This window comes from Peromyscus eremicus, chromosome 3 (assembly GCF_949786415.1).
Source record: "Peromyscus eremicus chromosome 3, PerEre_H2_v1, whole genome shotgun sequence".
Lineage (NCBI taxonomy): Eukaryota > Metazoa > Chordata > Mammalia > Rodentia > Cricetidae > Peromyscus > Peromyscus eremicus.
This window is the reverse complement of record NC_081418.1, coordinates 145,124,050-145,144,703: the sequence shown is the minus strand read 5'-3', so window position 1 is coordinate 145,144,703 and position 20,654 is coordinate 145,124,050. Positions and strand designations below refer to the sequence as shown.

Genomic DNA, 20,654 nt, shown 5'->3' with positions numbered 1-20,654 from the left:
TAGGCTTGTTTCTTATAGCTCTTATAACTTAAATTAACCCATTTCTATTAATTTACTTTCTGCCTTGTGGCTTTATTACCTCATCTCCATACTACCTACCCTGTTGGCTCTGTGTCTCCTGGCGTCTCTGGCTTTTTCTTACCAGTGTCCTCTGCCCCCAAAATCCTGCCTAGCTATTGGCCATTCAGCTCTTTATTAAACCAATCAGAGTGACACATCTTCACAGTGTACAAAAAGATTTCTCCATAATATCCTACCTTAAAAGATCTGGATTAAAAGTGGGTCTTCCTATTTCAAATGCTTTAACGAAGGAAAAAATCCCTCACAGCTGCACCCAGCTGTTTGGGTTTTAGTTAATTCCAGATGTAGTCACACTGACAACCAAGAGTAACCATCACAACTGTACAAGAAAAGATGATGGCGGGATCACTGGAAGCAAAATTAGCTAAGAAAATATGAACAAAAAGAGGCAGCCATTGTCAGAGAGATAGACAGAGGCTTGCTGTAGGGCCTTCTGGGAAGCACTTAATGAGTCATAGTAAAAAGCCAATAATAGAAAAACCACGATAATAGAGCTACTAAATGAATTTCTTCCTTTAAATATAGAACTCCATTTAAATGACTTTGAGAGTGAGAGCTGTAAGTAAAATGCAAATGATGTGCATCTTGGCAAGGAGTCAATAACACCCCAGCAAAACCAGAGAGGAGGCTAGGAGAGGTGAGAGCACATAAGAAAGCTAGTCTCCCCCTCCTTTAAATCGGGAGAAACCACGTGACGCAGAAGAAAACCGATACCGGCACAGGCACCATGAAGTCAGAGCCACGTCACATGATAATTTTGACTACTCAGGAACTGTAAGGATGAGCAGGCTTGTAATACGTCTCAAGTCCTCTTCTCTTTGCATTCATTTTAATTTATGGAAATGTCATTTTCAGTATGATGGTACTTAACAAATCTCCCAATAAAACCATGTCCTATGGTACCTGGCCTGATGGCAAGCATCACTACTGTCCCTTGTGTTAACAGTGGCCATTTCTGGATACTACGGTCTTGCGGCCAAGTTTCTACTTCTTTGAATTTCTCCACATGCTTTGATTATTTATAATGAGTATAATTTCAGCTTGAATTATACTGTGTGGTTTTCTTTTCTTTTCATCTTCTCATTAGGTTACAAGTCTAACTTAAGTCTGGAAGCCAGGGAGTATGGATGACAAAGCCTGCCCCCAGGGGAGGGACTACCCAGGAGGCAGACATCGTGGAACTGATCCACGAGGCAGGTGGCTTAAGGGACAGTGGGCATTTTTGTGGCTTTTGATAAACGATTCGTTTCATAGAACAGAGGACACACCGTCAGTACAGTACAGTAGATGTGCAGCTCCAGTGCAGCTAGCTCATCTGTCCTGGTCCAGTGTGTCCAGAACTGCAGGTGTGACATTTACACATCCATGTCTACTGCTGTTCTATTCACGGTAACAAGGAAAAGAACATGGAGCCAGCCCACATGCCCATTAACAGGAGAATGGATCTCGAAAATACAAGTACACACACAATGGAATTTTAGTCATCTGTCAAGAAAAATGAAATTATGAAACTTGCAGGAAAGTGGATGGAATTGAAAGGATTCTGTTAAGGGAGCTGGCTCAGTCTCAGAAAGATGAAAACCATGTGTGTCTCTCACATGTGGGTCCTAATGCCTTACATTCATAGGAATGTGCCACCAAAAAATAACAGGAATGAACAATCACTGGACATTAATATCCCTCAATATCAATGGACTTAATTCACCTATAAAAAGACATAGGCTTACAGAATGGATACGAAAGCAGGACCCATCTTTCTGCTGCAAATTCCAACCTAAGGAAGTCAGATACAACCTCGAAAACACAGGCAATAGATAAAGCCACAGCAGTAGACCCCAACGAAGAAAAGTACACACACATCACCACCAAAAAATAACAGGAATGAACAATCACTGGACATTAATATCCCTCAATATCAATGGACTTAATTCACCTATAAAAAGACATAGGCTTACATTCATAGGAATGTGACTAAGGGATAGTGAGGGGGTCTAGACAAGGGAGCTAGAGAGGAGATTCTGAAAAGGGAGCAGAGAGGTGCTGGAGGGACAAAAGGTCACCTGCGATGTGAACGTGGAAAGGGATTGGAGGGCACAAAGGAGGGAGAGAGAATGAGGAGGGGGAAGGAATAATAAGAATTTTGCTTGAAGAATGCCACCTGATTCTCTGTAGGCTAATATAGGTTTTTAAAAAGTCGCAGGGGTGCACACTAACTAATGCACTCCTATATTGAGTGATGAGCTCTCTTTTATAAGGACTATCCAAGAGAATAGAGAGAAACAGCTTCTGGGACAAAATAATAAAGGATTGTTCACATGAAACCCTGCTTGTGGGCCTGTGTCTTCTTCAATAATATCCATTGGATAGGAGTGGTAAAATACGAACTCAAACTTAAGTCATTGTAAAATTATATATATATATATATGTAATCTAAATTTTGTTATATGTAAAGTATATATTTGTAGATACTGTCAATACGTATCATACATTCATAGACTTTTCATTAAATACTGCTCTACAAAACATTATGAAAAAAGGCAGATTGAAACTTGATCATATTAATGCTACAAAATAGCACACAATTTGAATTTTATAGAATTCTATACTATCTACATAATTATCTTCTCACTGTAGGCTTTAAGGTAGTCTGTATTCTGAGATGCTGAAATCTCAAATATGGGATCCATTCCTTCAATCCCACACTAGTTAGTTCATCCTAAATCAGGATACAAGCAATTTAGATGTATCTTGTCTCAAGTGGTCTTCTAAGTTGCATTTATTTGATCATTGTGTGGCAGGCCCTACAACATAGGAAGAGAGTACACATACACACACACACACACACACACACACACACACACACACACACACAGTATGTTCCCCACTTCTCTCACCTCTGGAATTTCGAGGTTTAGCAGAAAACTGAGAAACAATGCTGGCGGGGTGATGTGAGATGTGGAAGAGAGTGTCTGCTGTAAGGGCCCAGGGGATGTTGGGGTGACCGGGAAATTCGTGGTGGATGAGGTGTGTAAAGCTCACCTTTCTCAATGATTTATCAAGACAGCCTACTGAAGGGGACACATCCCATGACTGTCACAGGTACAACCGTCTTTATCCAGCCTGCCTGGCAAGTCCTGCTTCCATAGTGACCTCCCTTCCATCGGGTTTGACCTCCTCCTGTTGCCTTGATTTCTGTAAGCCACCAGATACTCTAGTAAGAAAGCCCAGATTTGCAATGAGGGAAGAGACCCGCATAGACATTTCCTGTTGCTTTGTTCGTGCATATCACTGTCTTTGGGAATCTTTTAACCTCTCTGGAGTTCCTCTTCCCCTGTCAAAGACTGCAATTACAATGGCCTTGCTTACCTCAAAGAGATAATATCAAAGGAGATGAAGGATGTAAGCAGGCCTTGCATAGCTTAGCATAGCATGAATATTAATTATCTTTGTTGGGGTTTGAACACAGTTGGGTAGGACAGGACGCCAAGGCAAATCTTATAAATGCTGGTCTTGCCGAGAGAACTGATTGCGCTGGAGATTTTTACCATATATACAAACATGAATTGCAGTTGAATTTGGTGTTTATATCTTTTGAAGTATATTTGTTTCCGATCCGTTCCGGATTTTCTCCCAGTCATTTACTAGCCTTGGACCAGCCTCCCCCCTCTCCCCCCCACTCCGCCTCTCTCTCATCCTCTGCTTCCTCTTGACTATCATGAGAATAACTGAACACATTCCCAAAGCGTATTGACAAGATCCTTTGAAGCAAGGCGTAGAGAACACTGCGTAAGTGATGCTTTTTAATCAAGAAAGAACTTAGCTGGAGCCTGCAGGCCTGGCGCTGAGCTAGGCTGGGTTGTGGGGCGCTCAGCTAGCAGGCTGGTCCAGCAGAGGACGCCCGAGCGCCTCACTGCAGCATCCCGGCGGCGGAGCGCAGCGGCCGGCAGGAACTCGCGTCCTGCCGCAGTCTCTCGGCAGCTAGTCTGTGCGAGCGCAAGGGAGGAGACCCCCGCCCGGGCACCACACTTGCAGCCGCGGTAACTCCCACCCGCGATCGCCGCCCTCTGGCTCTCAAACGCCTGCCGCAGCCTGCGTGGGTCAGCGTGAGAGGGCTTCTCCGTCTCCGGGGCCGGATTGCGAACTTGGAGAGGACCGCGGCTCTCTCCCCGGCCTGGAGAGTGAACAGGTGAGTGACACACGTGTCCAGGTGGCTCCCTGCGGACAGAGTGCTAGTCCCCGAGAGCTCAGTCCCTGGGTTTGTCCTCCAGGTTGCGGGGTCCCTCGCCAAAGGCGACTTTGGAGTTCTCTGAGAGGGATGTGAACGCCAGCACTAGGCTTGACAGCGCGTCCTGAGCTAAGGGCGTCCTTCTGAGGTAGGGGACATCTGCTCCCTGCTGTGGAGCCTGAAATCTGCAAGATCTGAAGTCCACTGTGGGCTTGCTTCTTGCTGCAAACCTGTTGATTTCAGGTTAACGAGATAGCCCGGGGGCTTGCACAGTTACAGCCTCTTTGCTGTGGGTGTTGCGTTGTGATAAGAGGAAGGAAAATTCCTAGCAGAGAAACTGAGAAATCTTGATTTCAGGAGAGGTCTGGCTCAGAGGGAAGCGATCTCACTTCCACCATCCGACTGGGCTCCTAGCTGCCCTGGGCAGCTGCACTTTGTTTTGTTGTTGTTGTTTTTTAGGAAGCCATAAAAACACTAAAATGTAGTTATAAAGATGCCCCCACCCCCCTCAGAGGAAGTGGAAAACACTGACCTTGATAAGCACGGTCTGGGAAATGATTTACTGGGAGCAAAACCTTTTGATAAGTAAATAAACAGATGAATGAAGCGTTAGAAATACAAATGTCACAGGTCTAACAGAATCCCCACAGGTAGCCACTTGGGTTTGTATATAGTTGTGTGGGGTGAGTTAATGAATGCATCAGTAGTACCAAATTAAAAAAAAAAAAAAACACTTTCCTTTACCCTAATATTTGCTCTAATGATTTTATGCATAGAAAAATGCTCCGTCTTTCATATCCTAAAAATGTAGGTGTGACTTTCTGATTGGGAATAACAGGAAGTTGAAAGTCCTCTGTTTGTTTGTCTTGCCCCCACTAAAGCCCTCTGCTCTGAGAGTGAACTTCTGGCATGGTAGGAATAGTTCCATGTGTTAGAACCAATGAGTCTTCTCAGATCTGAAGGCTAGAAGGTCTCCAGTTCCTAATTCAACAGGAACTTGCCTTACGTTACTATGACAACAGTGGACACGTTGATGGTTTCTGTCAATTTTTCATGTGGAAATAAAATGTGAAGGCATCTCTAGGGGTCAGTTTTGCATCTTCCCTTTGATTTTTCTAAACATAGCATGAGGCTGACAGTAGCCAGCTGGATCTTTATTATGTTACAAAGAGGGGAAAATTAACCCACATCATCTCTCTTTCCATGAGCTTCACAGGCCAATAGGAGTTGCTGAAATATTTGACTTGGTTTTAAGAAATACATTTGATGGTTACTTTTACGAAGCATTAAGAATATAACCACATTTTAGGTATATAGGAATGACACTTTTACATGAAATAGCAAATCATTTGTGAATGTTCCTGATGTAAACATGCTCTATGTTTCAAAGAAATACAAGTCAGCAGCTATTCGTAAGTTAAAATACAGCTAACAAATTTAATATGTAAACCTTAAATATAAGGCCTTTTCTTAGTGGACACGTATAAAATGACAGATAAGGAATTTGCTTTGTTTTGGCACACTCTCTGCTTAGTTGGCCCGAAATAGCCTGAAACTCATGATGTAGCCCAAGCTGGTCTTGGATTCAAGATCCTCCCACTCCAGCCTCCCAAATGCTGGGGTTACAGGCCAGCACCTAAGGAAGTATATGCCTTTAGCCAGAAGGATGGGGTCATTATAGAACCCTCACCCAGTGACTGAAGGAAGCAGATGCAGAAATCCATGGCCGGATCCCAGACAGAGCTCCAGGAGTCCAATCCATGAGAGAGAGGAAGGATTCTATGAGCAAGGGATATTGAGAAAAAGTACAGAGACAACTAGCCAAACTAGTGGAAACACATGAACTGTGAACCAACAGCTGAGGAGCCCCCATGGTACTGGACTAGGACCTCTGGATAAGAGAAACAGTTGTTTAGCTTGAACTGTTTGGGGGGGCCCCCAGGCATTGGGATCGGGACCTGTCCCTAGTGCATGAGCCGGCTTTTTGGAGCCTAGTGCCCACGGTGAGACACTTTGTGCAGCCTTGGTGCAAGGAGGAGGGGCCTGGACCTGCCTCAACTGAATCTACCAGGCTCTGCTGACTCCCCATGGGAGACCTTGCCTTGGAGGAGGTGGGAATGGGGGGTGTGTTGGGGGGAATGCTGGGGGGCAGGAGGAGGGGGAATCTGTGGTTAGTATGTAAAATGAATAGAAAATCTCTTAATTTAAAAAAAAAAGGGCCGGGCGGTGGTGGCGCACGCCTTTAATCCCAGCACTCGGGAGGCAGAGCCAGGAGGATCTCTGTGAGTTCGAGGCCAGCCTGGTCTACCAAGTGAGTTCCAGGAAAGGCGCAAAGCTACACAGAGAAACCCTGTCTCGAAAAAATCAAAAAAAAAATAAAAAAAAAAAAAATAAAATAAAAAAAAAAGGAGTAAGAACAACAACAACAACAAAGGATGGGGTCAGATCTGGAAGATCTTTGAGGATCACTGCAAAGTTCTGGTTCTCGTTTCCTATTTGGAGCTGGAAGGAAAGTCTGGAAGAAGCACCCACCTCTTCTTCCCTCAGAAGCACCCACGCTTTAGAGATGTGCTCATCAAAATATGTTAGGTCCACATTAATGGCTCAAACACATAAAAAGAAGGATAAGAGGGAACTAGGAACTAACTCCTCTTTGTGGGATATGTGTTCAGAGGGAGTTCTGTTTCCTCTTTCCCTTTCTTAGGCTGTTTTTTAAAATCTGCATATCCAAAATACTGGACTGGACAAGATCAGTTAAATTATTTAGGAAACAGATTGTGAGATCGTGGTTGAGAAAAGTTCTGTAGCCCAGGCTGGCCTCAAGTTGGCTACGCAGCTGATAGTGACCTCGAACTTCTGAACTTCTTCCTCAATTCTGGGATTAAAGGTGTGCACCACCATGCCCAGCAAAACATGACTTTACAAACTAGAACAGTGAATGAATTCTGAACACCAGTGCCACCGAGTTTAACATATATAAAAGTGAGGTTTTGAGTTTATGGCTGAAGCGTGGGTGGAGAAGTCCAGACAGTGGGCATCCTTAGCCTGTGGGAAAGATGTAAGGCTTCCCCTGATTGGCTGTGCTAGGGGCCACCATGGCGAACACATAGGGAACTTCTGTCGTGACAGTTTGTCAGGTTGTACGGCAAGTTGTGAAGAAGGGAACTCCATGTTTTTAGAGTCATTGACACAGCAAGTGCCTGGGGACAGCTGTGCATATGGTGATAGGGAGAGAGAGGGAAAAGTCAAGAACTTAAGCAAGCTTTTTCATTTGTCCCCTGAAGAATGCGTGAACAGCTGGCCCTCGCGTTCCTAGAAAGTGGAAGCTTAGGATGGGGAGAGTCCTGAGGACTGTCAGGCTGCAGAGCCAGATCTGAGGGAGAGAAATGCCTTGTTTTTATGGAGAAGAACCAGGACAGCGCAGGCAGAACTGACAAGGAGACATGTCAGAGCCCAGTACAGTAGGCAAGGAAGTTCTAACTGGAAAAAGCTGACACTACTTACAAAGGAAATAAATGGATCTCGAACACCTGGAATTGACCAGTCGGACACAGAACGGTTAGTTGACAGAGGAAAATCTTTGGGTAATAACTGGGAGATTCCCTTGACTGGTCTACCCAAGGCCTTTCCCAAGTTTATACTTCCTCAGTATTAAGAACCCAGATGTTGAGCTGACGGTATAACTTGTGATAGAGATGCTTGCCTACTATCATGAATGAGGCTTTAGATTCAATTCCCAGCACAGCATAAAATTCAGTTAACAAGAACCCCAGATGTCATGACTAAGCGTCAGCCTATATACAATGAGCAAAGGCACCCAATGCCATGCTGGAGCGTTAGGACAGTGTGATAAACCAACTTGCCTGAGGTCATCTTTAAAGAGGACTCTGAATGTGGAGCATACTTCATCCTTTTGTGTACTAGGGTATCACACCCAGCAAAACATAGAAGTATTGTTTGGATATTATATATTTATTGGCTTTTGAACTATGTGTATCTGTTGCATAATTTACCCTGTTGATCTAGTGTGCACTGAGATTTAACCTCGAAATACAAAATTGAATTGTGTGGCGATGAAGTTGACTGAGATGAATGTATATTGTTCATTAAAGAGATCCCAAAGTGCCTCTCCCATCATGTGTATACTGGCTGGTTTTGCCTGTCAACTTGACGCAAGCTAGAGTCATTAGAGAGGAAGGAGCCTCAGCTGAGGAAATGCCTCCATGAGATCCAGCTGTAAGGCATTTTCTCAATTAGTGATTGATGTGGAAGGGCCCAGCCCATGGTAGGTGGTGCCATCCCTGGGCTGGTGGTCCTGGGTTCTATAAGAAAGGAGGCTGAGCAAGCCATGAGGAGCAAGCCAGTAAACAGCACCCCTCCATGGCCTCTGCATCAGCTCCCACCTCCAGGTTTCTACTCTGAGTCCCTGCCCTGTTCAGTGGTGAACAGTAATGAGGAAACATAAACTGAACAAACCCTTTCCTCCCCAACTTGCTTATGGTCCTGGTGTGTTGTTAATGCAATAGAAACTCTAAGACAATGTGTGTTTATATGTTGAGGATTTATAAGCAGGTGATAAACGCATTTATTCACATAGCATTTGTTATCAATTATGCCAAGAAACAATCTATCCATAAAAAGCATAGTAGAAGTGCCTTGAAAGAGTATACTATATGTGCACATTTTTAAAACCAAACAGTTCTAAATTTTTTTTTAAGATTTATTTTTATTTATGCAATGTGTGTTTGAAGGTGTGTGCACGTAAGTGAAGTACCCATGGAGGCCTGAAGAGGACTTTGGATTCTCTGGAGTTACAGGCAGTTGTGAGCCACCCAATGAGGGGGCTGGGAACCAAACTCAGGTCTCCTGAAAGATCCATAGTTGCTCTTAAGCACTAATCTATCCCTCCAGCCCAGTTCTAAATTCTTAAGTCCCAACTGTACCTACTGAGTGGTTTAGAGTGAGTAACTAGGGCCTCTCACAGGGCAGTGGTGAAAACCAAATCAGAAGATACGTAACTTGTGTGGTTTGATGGTCAGTGGTAACCGCCAACGTGGTGGAATTCTGGAAATCACCTGAGAGGTAGACTTCCGAGCACACCTGTGGGAGCTTACCTTGATGACACTGAGATGGAAAGCCCCACCCACCGTGAGGTGAGGTGAGCAGCAGCGGCAGTGAGCCTTCATTCCTTAGTGTCTTCCAGTTGTAGGTGTGGTGTGACCAACGCTTCCCGTTCCTACTGTCTTGACTTCTGCCTGCCATGATCGACTACACCTTGAACTTTGCACGACAATAAACCATTTCGCCCTTAAGTTGCTTTTGCCACAGTATTTTATCACAGCGACAGGAACATAAACTAAGACCGAGGGTGACTGGTGTGTACCTGATGTTCCACAGACGTGGATTCGTTTGTCACTTAGAATTCCAACTGTTTTCTTTTAAGGATTTTGGACCCTTTCGTAATTGACAATGATGCAGTGAGTCTAAAGGCTGCCACTGAAGCCATCTACTTACATCCCGAGTCTGAACAGCAAATCCTGTCACCAGAGACCATGGCGAAGAGCGCAGAGGTCAAACTGGCCATCTTTGGGAGAGCAGGTGTGGGCAAGTCAGGTGAGGTCCTTCTTGTGGCGTTTATAGGATCTGTGAGTTGGTGACAACATGGGGATGGGGCAGGTAAGTAGTCAGCATCTTTCATGTTCTGCCTGTTGTCCTTCCTCTGTATCTAGAAGTTTTATTTTTCACAGACAACGCATAAATTCTGCTTATTTATGACGAAGTAAATTTGCTGATGACATACAAAGAACTAGGTAGATCATAAACAGCCTGCAAAGAAATCAAATTGTGGAAATTTCATAAAATGTCCCTTCTTTCCTGGAAATGGAAGATCTCAAGGGGTCGATTATACGTCTCATTTGTTTGTATATTCTCAACAAAACGGTCCAAGGTCAAGCAGATGTTGGGGCCCCAGTAAGTGCTTGTTGAACGAATCTGTCTGTCAGTGACAGGGCTGTTTTCTTCCCAGTGAGTCTCTAGCAGGAGAAGGACATTGAGAAGTAGTAGTGCAAACTTCTGAGCAAGACAGCTATGGCCAGGCCTCTGGAGTGAACCTAAATTAGCAATTCTGATTAACATCAATAATGTAGAGGCCTCTTTTCTTTGGCAGTGCTAAGGAGGCAAAAGTCAAGTCCTTGTCCGCTCGGCCATCACTCCATCCCTGAGCAACAGCCCCACTCCCTAGGTTCCTTGAGACAGAGTCTCACAACAGAGACCCAAATCATCTCTTATTCCCTATGCTTTAAGTTAAGTGTGTGCCGAAGGAGATGTTGGCCAAATGCTAACACCCCATGACTTTGCCAGTAATGAGGGCTTGCTTGGTGTCTCATGGGAAGGAACCAAAGCCACACAGCGCTTTTGGCTGTCAGCAAGAACACAAACGCCCCTGGTGGGTGTGAGTGGGTAGACAGAAACCTGCCAGGAAATAAACCGGCTAATCCCCACACAGGTAATCTATATGCTTTTAAAGAAACACACACACACACACTCACAGTGCAAGCACACACACGCCTTCTATTCTGTGGCCTTCTGTCTTCCTGGCTGTCCCAGCAGTCGTCTGCCCTGCTGTAAGTCCTGTCTCTGTTGGGTTTTCTGGGCTCTGCCTCTGCGACCCTGCTCTTCCACCGCTGTTCCTGCCTCTGGCAGAATCCAAACAAGGAAAACAGCCCGGCCAGGGCTGAAGATGCCCATGCTCCTCCCCTTTTAATCTCCTTCGGTTTCCCAATGGCGTGAGAACCTCCGTCTGTAGCTGGTAGAAGGATCTGGAGAATGAGGAAACTGCCCCAGGGAGTGTCTCTGGTGGCGGGAATGGGATCTGTGGGATGGATAGAAAGGTGTGTGGGGGCGGAGGGCGGAGGGCGGGGCTTGGGGAGAGGGCTGGTGGGAAGACTGTGTTGCTAACAGTTCGTCCCTCTGTCCCTCCCTCCCTTCCTTTCTTTCTCTTCCTACCTCCAACAGGAGGAATCAGAGGAAGAGTTCTTCCAAGCCTTTCTGCATGGTTCAGAAAGCTGAACACAGGGCTGGCAGGATGGCTGGGAGGGCAGGAGGGCTTGCTGCTCAAGCATGAGGTGCCTGAGCTGAATCTCTGGCACTGGCGTAAAAAGCTGGCTGCGGCTAGTGCCATCCCCAGCCTTAGCTATAGGTGATGGAGCAGGATTGCCCGGGCTTGCTGACAGACAGCCTGCCTAGTACCAGGCTCTGTGAGCCTTTCTCAAGGAAGTTAGATAGTGAAAAAACAACACGTAATGCCCTGCTGGAGCCCCTGCACATCCCACACACCACACATCCCAACACGGATTGCACACACACCACACATCCCAACATGGATTGCACACACACCACACCCCAAATAAATAAACGTCTTAATTTTAGGATAGTAAAAATAATATAGACTGAAGATGCAGCCTCAGGGAAGAAGTGTCTGGTCTGTGAATGCCCATCCACGCCCCATCCTCAGCACCTCAGAGTGAACCAGACCCTCCTGTCCTGGCTGACCACTACCTGAGCTGGGCCATCAGTCTCCTCTGTGGACCTCCGAAGTGGTTTCCATTACTGTAGCACCTGTTCCCATCATTCCCTCCTGACAGGGTTTCCCTTAAGCCCACCTATCTGTGTCCAGCCATCTTTGTCTTTTCTCAAGTTTAATGAATATGGACACTGAGTTTCCTGTCTGTTTTGGTCATTCATTATTTAAACATGTTGACCTGCTTCTGTAGCTGTTCTGCAGAGACTGCCTCTGCTAAGGTCACGACCCATCAATTCCCGAGAAAGTGAGTCAACAAACCTGTCATCCTGTGATCCTCTTAGGATTCTTTTAAGGGCTCCACACAACTGCTCTTCCCCCAAGGTTCCTTCCCAATGGGTCGGGGGCATTACCCTCCCTCCCGGTGTTCTGGGTAAGTCTGTTGGCTCTAACCAGTTGTGTTCCGCCTGCCTCTGACCTCGGGTCTTCTGAGAGTCTGTATGATAACTAAGACCCCCAGGTTGTTCCCACTTCCTGTGGGTGATTCTCTACATCCAGGGCAAAGATGCACCCACTCTAGAGGAGCAACTTTGGATGACCTGAGCTTCTTATTGTTCATATTAAAAGCAGAGGCTGAGACTGCTCATGTCGGTCCTTACCAAGTCTGTGTCTTGATGGTGAATAAATAAGTCATTTTGGATCCATTTCTCCATCCTCCCTGCAAACGTTCCTCCCACTGTTCACACATAACGTTATAGTGCGTGTGTGTATGTGTGTGTGTGTGTGTGTGTGTGTGTGTGTGTGTGAAAGAGAGAGAGAGAGAGAGAGAGAGAGAGAGAGAGAGAGAGAGAGAGAGAGAGAGCGCGCACATTGCATTTGTAGAGGCCAGAGGGCTATTTGTGAGACATAGTTCTCTCCTAAAGGAGAGGTTGGAGAGGGGAGTTGAACTCCGGATGTCAAGCTTTGTGGCAAGTGCCTTTACCCACTGAGCCATCCTGCTGGCTCAGGTTCCACCACTCCTGGTTCTTCCCATTGCGGTGAAAATGACCATAACAGACAACCTGTCTTTAACATAACTTGTTTGTTCTCTAGGCAGACTCTGTTTTCCTATTTCAACATTTGAATGCTTTCTTGAGACCTGAGCCACACCCCTCGTTGAGAAGGCTGCACAGTCTCACAATCTCCTCACAGATGGAGGCCTGGGAGACAATTCTGAACTTGGCCACAGCTCAGTGGAAACAACCACAGACTGATCTATCAGTTCTGAAAACGCCGTGTAGCAATACTGAGCTCATGTTTACTCTAGTTTCTTAAACTGTCCCTACCTGGTTTCTGCCTGGTCAGGATACGACATAGCCACCCTTCGGCCCAAAAGCCTGCGTTTGTCTTATAAGTAATCTTTGCTTGCCCCCCCCCCCGTGTGTGTGTGTGTGTGTGTGTGTGTGTGTGTGTGTGTGTGTGTGTGCGCGCCCATGTGTCTGTGTGCCCATGTGGAGTTCAGACGTCAGCCTCGGACATCTTCAGTTGGTAGCTATCTTGTATGTTGAGACAGTTTCTCTTGTTGGCCAGGAGTTTGCCATTTGGCTAGGCTGGCTGGCCAGTGAGCCCAGGGATCTGCCTGTTTCTACCTCCCTAATGCTGGGATTATGCCACCAGGGCACTGCTCTGAGTCTGGAGCCCCAGGGTCTTCCTTCCTTTGCATACCAGGACTGGATCAGCTGAGCCATTCTGCCAGGCCAACTTTAACTCTTTTAAGTTTGTAAGAAATTGTACATACTGGAGTGTACTGTAGTCGTGATTTACTCAGGTGCCTCCAGCACCTAACTGTGATCCTCTATTGGGCCTACACAATCTGATCTTTCTCCAGGTCACTGGAGTACCTCCCAGGGAGCCAGCTTGAGATTCGGGTCTGTAGAGACGGAACATCTCTGATTTGACTTGGTCTGAATTGCTCAAGGGGCTTCGGTCTCAGTCCCCCCTCTGCTTTCTCGCCCACGCACTGATGTATTGTGGGGTATGTAGACCATATTGTCCATGTACTGTAAGACATGTATATCAGTCTGAGTCTTGAGCTCTGCGAACTTGGCAGTGTGAGGCAAGTCACTCCTCAATTATTTAAATTATGGGCAACACACAGTAGTGCCCATCTCAGTCATCAAGACTGAGTGACTGCATGCAAGTCTCTTAGTGCAGATCATGACATGGAGCAGATGTGCATATGCTTGCTCATATTATTAAGATGGTTCATATATCTTTTGATTTCTAAATTCCCTGGTGAATAAATTAAATCAAAAAGAAACATGTATTCTACTGGATATTTTGTTTTTTCACTGAAAATCAAAAGACTTAAGGTCAAACTATACCCTTCCTCAGTAATACCAACATATGACACACACATGTGCATACACACAGAGAGGGGTTGGGGGAGAACAGACAGAGACAGAGAAAGACGAGAGAGAGAGAGAGAGAGAGAGAGAGAGAGAGAGAGAGAGAGAGAGAGAGAGATCTTTTATGAGTCCAAAGTCTAGTTCATCAATTACAGCTTGGCCACTGATGGTTATAATGATACTTAATAACTTTATATTAAATCATGGGAAAATAATCAGAAATATATTAATTTCACTAATATATTGACATTCTTCCATTTGAAAGTGCTTCCGGTATGTAGTGGAGGACTTTCTAATCCTAAGTGATAGATAGGTCTTCTGGGTTTAAAAAAAAATTGGACCGAACTTTCTAGTTGACATGTTGACCATGAAAATACCAGTAAGGACACAATTTAGGAATGTGCTAATTACTAGGGTAGACCAATATCATAAGTGAGGGGCGTGTGTATGATACGCATGTGACAGCATGCACACGGCCTGGTGTAGGGCACAGACTCTTTATCCAGTCTAATTTCACCTTGCAGGCTTGTCTTCACATGAGCTCAGACAGCATGCTGAGCACGGTGGGGGTGTGACACAGTGGAGGCTATGGTTTCCCAGCTTTGCTAGGCTTCTGCCCCAGCAGGGTAAACATTTTCCTCCACTAGCCAATGGTAGACCACGAATAAACATGGCACTCACACCTCCCTCCTGAGTGTCTCAGTCTATATTTTGACAGGCTCCAAGTAATTAAAGCAAAAAGCCCTGCCAAAGCCCAGAAGACACCAGACAAACACTTCATTAAATGTTTCCTAGATTCACGTTATTCAGATTGTAGCAAGTATGGGAAGGGTTGATCGAAAAACAACTGAAAATTTAAATTTGGTTTCACAGTTGACACCCTCATTTCAGAACTGAAACACTCTGTGCCATTACAAAATGTATTTCGTGAAAGGGCTAGTCTAGTTGATTGAGTAATGCATCCTCTAATTCAAAAGCCAACTGATGCACTCATTCGTGCAAGCTTAAATCGTACACTCAGATTTCTGGGCTAGAAACTGGCTGCCAAATCAAAACAGCTTGTGATATTCCCATCCCTTGGCCCAAGGGCATTTTTCTCCTTCTTCTTCTTGTCTACCACTTTTTACTTTAATGAAACAGCAACAATTTTTATTTTACTTTAGTTTTTGGATATAGGGTCTCATTGGAGCCCAGGCTGGCTTCAAATTCATTATATAGCTGAAGATAACCTTGAACTCTTGATCCTTCTGCCTCTACCTCTCATGTTCTGGAATGGAAAGTGTGTGCCACCATGCCCAGTTTTATGTGCAGTGCTAGGAATGAAGCCCAGGACTTGATGCGTGCTAAGCATGGACTCCACCAAGTGAGTCACATCCCCATCTCAATGATTCTGATTTTAGATGTGATTTTTGGTATACACACTAAACTATTTGAAAATATGTGTGCACATTATGACCAGAATTTACTTGCGAGTCCTGTGTACAATCAGTTCAGTCTCCTTAGGTTGCCGAGAAGGTTTTGATTGCTTAAGTGGCTATATCACACTGATTCTTTGTCTTTTAGACTTGTTTTGTTCCTACCTGAATGTTGCTTCTTAAACATTGTTGTCAAGGTACTTATGACCAAAGAAAAGAAAGATGTAGGGGACTGGGAGGCTTGTTAGCCTCTCATAACCTTTTTATTCTTTTCTGTATTTCACATAAAATGCATGCAGGTTAATGTTAATATATGGTCTAGCTATGTTTGTTATTGCTCAGGAAAATTTAACAAGTTGATTTTTGGCTAAATCAACTCCATGGAGGCCTGAAGAGGGCATCAGATCCTCTAGATCTAGAGTTGTGAGCCACCTGATGTAGGTGCTGAGAACTGAACTTATGTTCTCTGCAAGAGTGCATATGTTCTCTTTATATGACTTTAATCACTCAGCTGTGCCTCCACCTTATGTTTTGAGACAGGGCCTCTCACTGAATTTAGAGATCAAGAATTAGCCAGACCAGTGATTCTCCTGTCTCTGCCCTTGGCCCCCAGAGTAGGGATTACAGGTGTTTGTCCCCACACTTGATTTTTTTAATATGAATGCTAAGGATTCTAACTCTGGTCCTTGTGCTTATGAAGCAAGCACTGTACCCATGGAGCTATCTCCCCAGCCCTTATCTCCTCAAATATTCATCATTCTTTTATGGTGAGAACAGGTGAAATTGTCTCTCAGACATTTTGAGTTATACATAATTAACTTATTAATAAGTTAGTAATAAAGTTACCATGTTAGTAATAAAATATTAACGTCACCGTGGTGGGCAATATGCCACCAGAACTTGTGTCTCCTGAATAAATCAAATGTGGTACCTTTTGATCAGCACCTCCCCTCTCCCTGTCCCCACCCCTGCCCTGGCCTCTGTAAAGGCCATTTGCTTCTGTTTCTGAGTATGGGTTTGGCTCTTTTATGTTTTCCATGGAGATTAGTTGGGATGGCCTTTGTCCTTCTGTGTCTGGCTGTTCTTCCTATGCATAAAGTACTCTGGTGTCAAAGTTGTTGGACAAACAGGATTCCCTGATACATGTTAGGCTGCAAAGTACTCTGTTGCATAAACATCTTTTCTTAATTGACCATTGGTGGCTAGTTTGGTTGTTTAATATCTTGGTAATTGAGAATAATGCCATAGTGAATTTGGGAGTGTAGTGTAGATGAATTTCTAAAATGGTCTTATTAAATAAAAAACACAGAGCTAAATATAGAGGTTAAAGCCTTAGAGAGATCAGGGAAATAGGGAAAGCCACCAGCCAACCTTACATCACCAACTCTGCAGCTTCCAAATGCAAGCTACTTCCTGTCTTACTCATGCCTTTATTGCCTTGATGTTCTGCCCTCTCATTGACTCTCTTAGCCCAGCTACCTCACTTCCTCTTCCTACACAGCTCTGTCACTTTCTGTCTGTCTGTACAGACCTCCAGGCCTCTACGGTTGGTACTGGGATTAAAGGCGTGTGTCACCACGCTTGGCTCTGTTTCCTAGTGTGGCCTTGAACACACAGAGATCCTGCCTGTTGAGTGACAGGATTAAGGGCGTGTGCTACCACGGCCTGACTTCTTTGTTTACTTGTAATGGCTTCTTTTTCCTCTGATTCTCCAAGAAAGCTTTATTTATCAAAGCACAAATAAAATATCACCACAATGCAAGCATAGATTTAGTGATAATATTCTACAAACATCAGTCAAGGTAAAGAAAAGGGTAGATTATGTTTCCTTTTTCCTGTGTAAGAACTTGCAAGGTGTGTGTGTGTATTTGCGCATATATGTAGATATTTCCTTTTTGGTTTGCTTTTTTTGTTGTTGTTGTCATTGTCTATTTTTTGTTTTGTTTTGCTTTGAGATGTGATTACTTTACATAGCCCTGGCTGCCCTGGAACTCATATGCAGACCAGATTGGCCTTGACCTCACAGAGATCCTCCTGCCTGTGCTCCAGGAGGGCTGGGATTAAAGGTGTGAGCCACCACGCCTTGCTTCCCTCAAAATGTTACAAGAAGTTAGGTCCATTGATGACTCTGTAGTTAATGGTTAGAAGAACAGTTTTTAAAGGATTAGGCCAAAAGGAGGCAAATTGCCGGCAATCAACTTAACTTCTGAGTTGTTAGAGAAGTCTATCTTCCTGCGTCTACACAGACAAAGAAGTAAAGAGAATGAAAATGGATCTTTGTTTTATCCATCTGAACGGCACCCAAAGAATATTTTCAAGCTACAGGACTCTACTTAGGGATGGATGTGTATAAAGCCAGAGTTCTGTATAGGTTCAAGTCACGCATCCATTCTTGCATGTCCAAGCAAGGAAAGTGTTTCAGTTTCGTCTCTCTTTGCTGTGACTCAAAACCTGACCAGAGCAACCTAAGGGAGGGACCAGCTTCCTCTGGCATCCAGGTTGAGGAGGTGCAGCTCATCATGAAGGCAGGCCGTGCAGCAGGAGCCAGAGTTAGCTGGCCAAGGGAGCTGCAGAGCTCCGACTGACCGGAAGTAGGTCGGGGCTGTCAGACCTGGGGCCTGCCCACACTGGCCTCACTCTTCCTCCATCCTCCAGCGAGGCTCTCCTACTGGTTCCACGCCTTCCAAATCAGCACCACAGGCTGCTGGTCAAGTGTTCAACGAGCGTGTGAGGGCAGCAGAAAGGTAGTTATCCTGCAACAGGAAGAGGAGGAATTGTGCCTTAAGAGTCCCAGGGAAAGAAAAGCAGCAGGAGCTGAGTGGTGAGGAACAGATAAGCGCTTTGTCCGCGGCAGTGGTCAATTCCTAGTTAAACTTTCCACTTAAGAAGAATTGTTGCAGTATCCCATGAAAACAGCTTTCTTTCTTTCTTTCTTTTTAATAATGGAGGCAGGAAAATGTAAGAGGCAGAAATATACATTTATGGAAAAAACAATACAGGGAAACAAAACCGAATTAAATCATGAACTCTTTTTAAAAGTCAAAGGACATTTTTCTGTATTTATTCTAATGTACTATATTATTGCATTCAATCCTCCTTTGCTTTGAGCGCCTGCTACTTCATTCTCTGGGACGCCATCTCTGTAGTTAAGTCTCAGGCTTCTGCTGCTTCCGATTGAACTTGACATTTTTTTCTTTGCCGCTGATGAGGACTAACTTTAAGAGGAGGGGAGAAAATTTTAAATCATCCCTTTTCTTCTCTTGTTATTCTTGGTATCCCTCCAACTTACGGGTTTGGGGAAATAAGCCAACTTTTCAAGGTGGTACCGGCCTTGAAGCCAAAATTCCAGGGCAAATGCATCTCTGTAGCTCCAGCTGCCTTTGAAAATTGATGTGGTTTCTAGGGGGGAAAAAAAAAAAGAAGAACCATAATTTCTTCCATCCTATTAAAAATAGGAGTGCAATATTGCAGAAGCAAGGCAATCTGAAGTAGGTAATTGCAGCATATGTAAACAGATATGCAAAGCTGATATACATATACATGATACAAATAGGGGGCCTGGTAGTCGTGCTGCTCTCTGGTGCTGGTGCTGAGACTAGATAGAACCCCAGTTGAGGACTCTGCAAAGCTCTTGGGACTGTTTTCATTCTGCCCCATGCAGCTCTTCTCCACGTCCTCTCAAACATTTTCTCTTACAAAATGATCGTCAGAATTTCACAATACGACCTTCGTAAAAGCCAATGTTTTGTTTTACGAGAAATTTCCGATGAATAACCGGTGTGTGGCAATCATTCCTGGGAATGCCAGGTGTGTTGTCAATCATTTGGGGTACAGACCTTCCAGTAATTGGAGGAAGACCACCCACACTAGCAAGGTCAGCCCCGTTACTTACGGGGCCTGAGTGAGTGGTGAGTGTGTGCTCCGCTCCTGCGTAGCCTGTTTGGACCTGCGCAGTTTTGTGCGGCACAGCAGCCCTTGCCCGTCACTGCTTTGCCTCTTTGGAATCGGGGATGTTTTCAGCCTGTGCTCATGGCATCACAGAGAGCATGCTGATGCCCTCTTCCGTTTGACAGTCCTGCACAACCAGGTGCCTCACTCACTGCTTTCCTAGTCTACTGACCGTTACTTCGTTCACTCCCCGGAGAGCATTGGCTTTGGGTCCCAGCCTGCTGACCTGCTCAACCTGGCGACTCTGAAGCCCCCGGGCCTCGGATGGATTGCAGCCATTGCAGACGGGATTTGCCCCAAACAGACCTGAGTGAAAGAGTTTTGCCTTCTAGATACACATTCTGCTAAGACAGCCGAAGGTCACTGCTGCTCTCAGGGTGGCAGGAGATGTGACGGTGGCTTGTGGGGACTTCACTGCAAATGAAGGCTTTGGGTTTTCGGTGTGTGGTTTGGGTTTTTAATGTATACTCTTGCTGAGCTAAATACTCCCTAAGCAGGGTGTGTGCGTTTAACCCAGGTGGAGAAGTTTATTTTCGCCATCCTCGGAATTGCTTTTGTCAGATACAACTGGTTCTTCTGTCTGTCAGGGGCCTTTTCAGTCTGAATTTGTGTCGTCCATCCTCCCAGTTACCTGTCATCTGGATGGATACTCGCTGGGGAATATTACAGGCCCGTGTCTGTCTGACTGTCTGTGTGCATGCATGTATGTGTGTGTTGTGCATGCATGTGTGCCTGTGTGCCTGTGTGTGTGTGTGTGTGTGTGTGTGTGTGTGTGTGTGTGTGAAGGCCAGAGGATGGTTTTCTAAGAGGCGCACACCTCAGTAACTCTGATATGAGGAATTATATTGTTGAGATAGTGAGGTACTTGGCAGTAGTGGGGACAGATGGATCTAACCTGTGGTGTGTCTAGAAGTTAACCACGAAGGCCAGCTATGACACAAGTTAGGCATTCCTAATCCAAAAATCCAAAGCGGGAAGTGCTCTGAAATTTGAAATTTTCTGAGTCCCGACATAGGACTCATTGACACTCAGTTTCCAGTGTCAAGATAAAAGATTCTCACCGGAGAGTCGATGTAAAC

At 45.1% G+C, this 20,654-nt stretch overlaps 1 protein-coding gene across 1 annotated transcript in view; it reads left to right on the top strand.

Moving 5' to 3' along the window:
• The first annotated feature begins 3,822 nt into the window (after positions 1-3,822).
• Rerg (RAS like estrogen regulated growth inhibitor) overlaps positions 3,823-20,654 on the top strand; it is a 107,900-nt gene continuing 91,068 nt past the window's right edge. Inside the window, exons 1-2 of the mRNA XM_059258725.1 lie at positions 3,823-4,267; positions 9,750-9,919. Coding sequence (XP_059114708.1) covers positions 9,859-9,919 — 61 coding nt within the window. The 5' untranslated portion in view covers positions 3,823-4,267; positions 9,750-9,858. The remainder of the gene's footprint in view (positions 4,268-9,749; positions 9,920-20,654) is intronic.